The sequence below is a fragment of the Borostomias antarcticus genome, assembly GCF_949987555.1.
Source record: "Borostomias antarcticus genome assembly, chromosome: 11".
NCBI lineage: Eukaryota > Metazoa > Chordata > Actinopteri > Stomiiformes > Stomiidae > Borostomias > Borostomias antarcticus.
In genome coordinates, this window is record NC_140244.1 from 8,188,488 (window position 1) to 8,196,448 (window position 7,961).

Genomic DNA, 7,961 nt, shown 5'->3' on the forward strand with positions numbered 1-7,961 from the left:
GGGTCTAGAGATATAGGGGTCTGGGGGTCTAGAGATATAGGGGTCTGGGGGTCTAGAGATATAGGGGTCTGGGGGTCTAGAGATATAGGGGTCTGGGGGTCTAGAGATATAGGGGTCTGGGGGTCTAGAGATATAGGGGTCTGGGAGTTGGGAGCAGACTGTTTGATAGCGTTGCCACGGCTACCGGACAGCTGGCCGACAGGAGATGAAGAGCAGAGCAGAGGAGCGCTGGCTGCAGTCGAGCACGTATTTCCATCCTAACACTTTGACTGTCTCCCCCCCCCCCCCCTGTAGTGTTCAGGGTTTGGACTCTCTCTCCCCCCCCTGTAGTGTTCAGGGTTTGGACTCTCTCTCCCCCCCCTGTAGTGTTCAGGGTTTGGACTCTCTCTCCCCCCCCTGTAGTGTTCAGGGTTTGGACTCTCTCTCCCCCCCCTGTAGTGTTCAGGGTTTGGACTCTCTCTCCCCCCCCTGTAGTGTTCAGGGTTTGGACTCACTCCTACTACTGTAAAACATCCTGCCTCTCAGACACAAGTTCCCAGTGTGCATTGTGTGTGTACATTTGTGTGCTCTCACGGTGGAGTGTATCTATGAGCCTGTTCTGCTAAGTGCTGACTGTGATTTGTTATATGATTCACTTAAATATCATATTAGAGACTACAGGGATAGCTAACACATAATGGCCTATTAAGTAGCCAACTTCTCTGTAACTATTTGTGCACTCTACTGTTAGTCATCTCTCTTATGAAGTATTTAGCCAATGGTTACTGCTCTGTTAAATGTTCTTAGCCAATAGACAAACATTTTCCAGGAGCTTGCTCGATCGTCTCGTTGAGAGAGGTCAGGGAAGAATTTTTACAGCTCACTTATCTGTTTTTTTGCTTCCCTCTGGAATATGTAGGGATGGGATGTATCCCCACCTCCCTTGTTATCTATAAAGCGCATTGTGTTGCCTGTGTGTATGAAATGCGCTATACAAATAAAGTTTGATTTGATTTGATACAGACGTGTACAGTGAAAGTGTGTGTGCGCCTGTGTGTGTGTGTGCGACTGTGCGTGTGTGTGTGCGACTGTGCGTGTGTGTGTGTGCCTGTGTGTGTACGTGCGACTGAGTGTGCTAGTCGGTCCGCACCTTTGTACTCGGGGGTGAACTCCTTCATCTCGGGGGGCAGGGACTCGTAGAAGCGCTGCTCCCGGGTGATGAGGGGCTTGCAGACCGTGTGGTCGTCGTAACGCATCATGCTGCTGTGGCCGCCCACCTGGTGCACGAAGGGCTCCAGGGGCACGCCCCCGCCCCTCCGGCCCCCGCCCCCCGGCCCCCCCTGGGCCGGCCCTCCTCCTCCCACCTGGCTGGCGCCGTGCTTGCCCGCGTCCATGCCGTGCGGGAGGCACATGACGTTGGCGGGCCGTGCGCCGGCGGCGTGGGCTCGGGCGCGCAGGCCGGGTGAGCGGGGCGGGGGCGGCTGGGAGCGCACGCTGCCGCCGGGAGGGGGAGGAGCCAGCCCGCCGGCCACGCCCACCGAGCGACCAATCCAATCGCGGCTGGGGGGGGAAGGGGGACAGAGTTAATCATGACGTCGCAAATGCCACAGTGCGCCTCAGGACACAATAGCTGCAGATGCAGGATGAGACACACACACTAGGGCTGGGTTAAAAAAATCGATTAATCGATTCTGAATCAAATGATTCAGAATCGATTCATGAATCCCAAAATCGATCTTTTATTTAATGAATAGTTAATTAATTAATTCAATGATTCATTCATTCATTCATTTTTGGAAATCAGTATCGATACCCAGCCCTAGTATTGATGTGTTGCATAACTTGCCAGTCATGTAATTAAGATTACAGCTAAAGTTTTAGTAACACTAACCGAATCGATATTGAATCGAATCGTGATAATCGATTCTGAACCTTGTGAATCGGAATCGATTCGATTCTTGAAATTCGAATCGATACCCAGCCCTAACGCACGCACGCACGCACGCACGCACGCACGCACGCACGCACGCACGCACGCACGCACGCACGCACGCACGCACGCACGCACGCACGCACGCACGCACGCACGCACGCACGCACGCACGCACGCACGCACGCACGCACGCACGCACGCACGCACACACACACACACACACACTGTGTGGCAGTGAGAGGCCATGTTGGACCATCTCTCTCCAGGTCTAATGGGTGGCAGGACGCCAGACACAGCTCTGGCCTGCTTTAATACGACCTATACAGCTACCCATCTGCAGGCCTATTACATTACCCTGGACCCCATCAGCAGCTAATTTGTGGGTGTGTGGGTGCGTGTGTGTGAATGAGTGTGTGCGTGTCGTCCTTAGAAGGTTATAAGCCACTGGAGCACCAGTGAGACTCCAGAGGGCGTTAGCTAATTGAGTGATTGATTTGGTCAATCTACACACACCCTGCATTCCCAGCATCTTCCATTAAGCCTGCATGTGTGTGTGTGTGTGTGTGTGTGTGTGTGTGTGTGTGTGTATGTGTGTGTGTGTGTGAAAGGTCTCCTTAGGTATCATGGGATTGGGAAAGCAACATGGGGGCTTTCAATCTGTTAGTCTTGGAGCTCAGAAATCTCTTTCAAGTCCACCCACACACACACACACACACACACACACACACACACACACACGGAGGAGGGAGGGCACCACAACCCTCACACCTGCTGTGCATGTTCCACTTCATATTCACCTTCACACACACACACACACACACACACTCACACTCACACTCACACTCACACTCACACTCACACTCACACTCACACTCACACTCACACTCACACACACACACACACACACACACACACACACACACACACACACACACCTTACTGACCGCAGGATTAGACCCAGTGACATTGGACAGTCCTATCATTCTCATCCCAGCCTCTCATATCATCTTTATCTCATTAGCTTAAGAGCTGATGACCTCATCCTGAAACCCAGTCTGTGTGGCCAGCAGCTCTCAGGCTGGGTGGCAAGTTAACAGGTCTGGATCACGGGTCACAGCTCACTGGCCGCATGTAACCCCAATCTCCAGGGCGACATGGGAGACCTGGGAAGGAACTACACCGTATACTGCCGGCTCTACACAGACTTGGCTCGTTGCCTCCAGTGGCACAAGGAATCAATATCAACACACTACGAGCAGATACCGTAGATGGCTTCATTAGATTAGGCTGCAACGGAGCACAATGTTTAGAGTAGCTAAACAGGAGGTTGTTTGTTTGTGCAGCTGTCAAGACTGTTTAGTACATCTCCTGACGGGCTGGGCTATGGACCCGGGTCAACTCAGATGGGACTACCGCTCCTTGGACAGAACACAGGACATTACATCTTACCAGCTCGTACACACCCTAGACAGGTCCACAGAATCTCGGCATGTTAGGAACAACATACCTACTGTAACATGTTTATATGAGCTCTAGAACTGTATACTTATGACCCTATGGGCCACTAGGCTCCAGAACTATTGATTCTCAAGGCTACGTACTTACTTATCTACAGTATACTTGTATTTCTTTTTGCATGTACTGTATATTTGTATCTGATTGTGTTAGGTGTACATTGTCTTTTGATGCTGAAACAGTGCAATTTCCTCACTACTACCACTACTACTACTACCTACTACTACTACTACTACTACTGCTGCTACTACTACTACTACTACTACTACTACTACTACTGCTACTACTACTGCCATTACTACTACTACCACCACTACCACTACTACTACTACTACTACTACTACTACTACCATTACTACTACTACTACTACCAGTACTACTACTACTACCAGTACTACTACTACTACGACTACTACATCATACACCTACTGTAGATCACACTCCCCCAATCACAATAACAACTGTAAAATGGGACATTGTGTGTGTGTGTGTGTGTGTGTGTGGTGGAGGGTCTGACCCTACATGGTGAGGCAGCTGCTCCAAAGCCGAGGCAGAGATTGAAGGTTGGACCAACAACCCAGTTACAGCACTGACATGACCGTCGGCATTTCCAGCACCTTACAGTCAAGGCTAAAGAGGTGAAATTCCTTGGACCCTTTTGCTATTTTCCGGCCAACACTTTCTCCTCTTACACCAACACACTGAGCTGCACACACACTGAACCTCACGAGATCTGGGACCACAGGCCTGTTATGACAAATACAGATTTCTTCTTCTACAGGCTGGCTAAAGAACAAGATGAGTCCTTCGATGGATCAGATTATCACTACATAGGACAAACTATGTAGAATGAGAATTAGAAACTGAGGGGCGAATTCACTAAAGTGGAATTGCAGCAGTTAACTGCACCATTACATTGTGTCAGTTGCTCCAGCTATGTGCGCCGTTGTCACTAAAGACATTGCGCTAATAATATCCCAGCGCAAACACGCCCATTCGGTGTTTGCAGCTGAGTGCAATTTGCTGCTGATATAGGAAATGACTACTGCGCATACAACGCATACAACTCGTATGCATATCATTGGACAATGGCAGAGAGAAAAAGAACGATACGATTTTCAAACCGCGAACTTGAAGTCCTCACGGACGAGGTTCAAAAACATGTCTCAGCTTTATGGAAAAAATATCACGTCTGCAGCAAAGAATTATATTTGGGGTTTAATTTCCCAAGCAGTCAGTGCCGTTGGTGTGTGTGTAAACGCGGAAATACGGACTGCAAACGGATGTGGAATGATTTGAAAAGACGACACACACACCCCTTGCGCCTAAATACCACGTCTTTGAAAGCGGAATTATTTCCCTTTAACTGCGTGAGGCAATTAGCGCTGATCTTTGTGAATTGGGCGGATTTTGCAATAATGTTCATTTGCATAGAAAGGGGAACATTCTCCACCCATATTACCTAATTTAAATATCAGCTAATAATACCGGCGCAGAGAAATGCTATTACGCAGTTAACACCGTATTTCACCCTTTGCGAGGGATTTGTGAATAGCAAAGTTTATTTTCGACTTATTTGCACAGGTTTTGCGTCAGGAAAAGCTGTGCAATCCTTGAGTGAATTCGCCCCAGAATGTTTTATTTGAAATTGTACATTTCACATATAAGGAATTTGACTCGGTGGATGGTGCACAGAGGACTTTCATATCAGAAAGATGAAGCCTGGAGCCCGTCTACTTTTGGTGCTTGTTCTTATTAGTGCGGCTGTAGCTCAGTTGGTAGAGCGGGTCGTTCAATGATCGAAGGGTCAGTGGTTCGAATCCCAGCTCCGACTGTCCACATGTCGATGTGTCCTTGAGCAAGACACCTAACCCCAAATTGCTCCCAATGAGCAGGTTAGCACCTTGCATGGCAGCTGCCGCCATTGGTGTGTGAATGTGTGTGTGAATGGGTGAATGAGAGGCCATTGTAAAGCGCTTTGAGTGCCGCTAAGGTGGAAAAGCGCTATATAAGTGCAGTCCATTTACCATTTTACCATTTACCATATTAGACCCTAGAGAATGCGTTGAGCATATCCACTAGTGCAATAACACTATACAGCCCGTGTTTCTGGAACCTACTCCTGAAAGGAAACAAATTGTGTTGTGGACACGTTTTAAATGAACAGTCAATTATCATACAATCTTATTGCATGGCCTTTTTCTGTCTCCATGTTTTTATTGATTTATTTGTCAGTTTTCATTTTTTGTCTTACAGAAAGAAAATCATTGAGGTTCTTATATAAACTTATTTAATCACGTTATTTTAGTTCACTATACTTACTTTCGAATAAATGCTTACATTTTAGACCAAACCCAAAATATGATGGGCCTTTATGCTGGGTTTATAGATACATTTAAACTAGAAAAGCCTACTCCACTGACATTCAAAAAGTGTACATGCTCACGGCGTGCACCATGGGTGGGGGACGACAGGTTCACTGTGCACTTGTTTGTATTTATCCTCACCAGGAGGAGCTGACTCACAAGCTGTGTCTAAATAAACATGCTGCTGCTACCACCTCTGAACTTGTGTGTGTGTGTGTGTGTGTGTGTGTGTGTGTGTGTGTGTGTGTGTGTGTGTGCGCGTGCGTGCGTGCGTGCATGCACTCCTGAGCACTTTGCAAGGCATGCTAAGCTATGTTTGTCTCGTGCCAGTAAGTCACAGCAGCGCTAGGCAGTGCAGGGCCGGGCAGCGGGGGAGAAGATGCCCACATCACCCAGCTGACTCCACCAGCCCTACGGCCTCACCTCAGGCATGCTCTCCATGGCAGCCAGGAGAGACACGTCACCATGCGCTATTAAAAAGGCCTTGACGTGTCAGCGGGGGTCGGCTTAAAGCTGACAATAAGATAGAAATGGAGCCTGACAGCTTCTGTCATCATTTCCCATTCATCTCAACGCCACATTCATTTCAACGGCAAGTGTCAACTGAACGCCATCTTGGTGACCACCAGGATCTCTGACAGCCCGTCAGACATGATATTCGACTTTCTCTCTGAAATATTTTCAGAAAATCGAATGTATTCGATTATCGGTATTATATACATTTTGCATAGAAAATGATGCATACAATGGAACTGCCAGTACCAGTTCTAACCACAAGAGGGCACTCGCCACACCAACAGAGTTTTCGAGTCCGTCTATGTGTTCACAGGATTCAAGTATTCAAGTAATGTTAATACTCAGTCAACACAGGTGACATTTAGTGCAAACAGGGTCCTTTTATTTAGCCAACTCAAACCAAAACAAGAGGAATAGCCTGCAGTGCTGGCCCACTTGATCGTATTCAGTGCTTGTTTACAATGTTGCTGCCGGCTGCCAAGAAGACGCGCTCCGATCTTACGGAAGGTATTTCCTCACCACTTACACAGATAAATACATGTAGATAGTTGTTAAGGTCATCAGGGTCCAGACCAGGCTTTTTGAGGATGGGGGTGACTGAGGCGGTTTTGAAACTGGTGGGTACTACGCCAGATTTGAGTGAGGAATTGATCATGTCCACCATTAGGGGAGAGTGTTGGGAGGCCCACCGTGCTGTGGGCGTGGGGTCCAGAGGACTGGTGGAGGCCTTGGCCTTAGCGGCCAACTTAGCGACTTAGGACTTAGCGTCTACTGGGGAGAAGGTGGAGAGGCAGCGTTGGGGCAATGCTGCTGAGGGCTGTGTGGAGGGCTGAGGTGAGTGTGGAGGGGGAGGGGCAGACGCCAGAATCTGCAGATGGATAGCATCCACTTTCGCCTGGAAGTTTTGCTCCAGGAACTTGGAGCAGAAGTCGGCACCTGGGGGGTGGGGAGCTTCGGGGGGGCGGAGTAGGCGGTTGAGAACAACGATCTGGGGTGCTTTTGCTGGGAGTCAATGAGAGTGGAGTAATATTGTGTCTTGGTCTGGGAGAGTGCTTCTTTATAGGACCTCACATGGTCTTTAAAGGCCAGAAGGTGGACCGTAAGGCCAGTTCTTTGTCAGAGTCTCTCCAGCTGGCGACCAGAGGCCTTCATGATGCAAAGTTCGGTGGTGAACCAGGGGGCGGGACGAGTGAAGGAGACAGTCCGAGTTTTGAGGGGGGCAAGACCCTCCAGGCTGAGGGATAAGGCAGCGTTGTAGTGGGCTACCAGGCCGTCCGCCATGGTGTCGGGGGAGCCGAGGCCATGTGGGCGTGTTGGTTGAGCGTCACAAAGTCCTGCTGAGTTTGCATGTCTCATGTCTCAGTTGCAAGCAATGTCAATTCTTCTGTCTGTGATGATGTCACGGATGAGTAGTGCTTTATTGTTTAGAGAGCGATTCTGAACAAGTCCCTTACTGTTCTATTTTCAGCTTAGGCCGTCTGAGATAAAAGTGTGAGACGTGGCCTGGTCCAGTGTCTCCAGTAGAACCCCTACAGCTGAGGTCCAATCCCTCACCATCCAGGCCTTCTGGAAGATTGTACTCATACCAAGTTCCTCTAACAACAGGAAATGGAGACGAAGGAGACTAACAGAGAGAGATCATAGTAGGGTAG

The 7,961-nt window shown here is 49.0% G+C and overlaps 1 protein-coding gene across 1 annotated transcript in view; it reads right to left on the reverse strand.

Moving 5' to 3' along the window:
- Nucleotides 1-7,590, reverse strand: part of ip6k1 (inositol hexakisphosphate kinase 1) — a gene marked incomplete at its 5' end in the record, with an annotated part of 19,522 nt that extends 11,932 nt beyond the window's left edge. The window contains 3 exons of the mRNA XM_084445772.1: nt 1,130-1,539; nt 7,170-7,311; nt 7,449-7,590. Coding sequence (XP_084301898.1) covers nt 1,130-1,539; nt 7,170-7,311; nt 7,449-7,590 — 694 coding nt within the window. The remainder of the gene's footprint in view (nt 1-1,129; nt 1,540-7,169; nt 7,312-7,448) is intronic.
- Between the last annotated feature and the right edge of the window lie 371 nt (nt 7,591-7,961).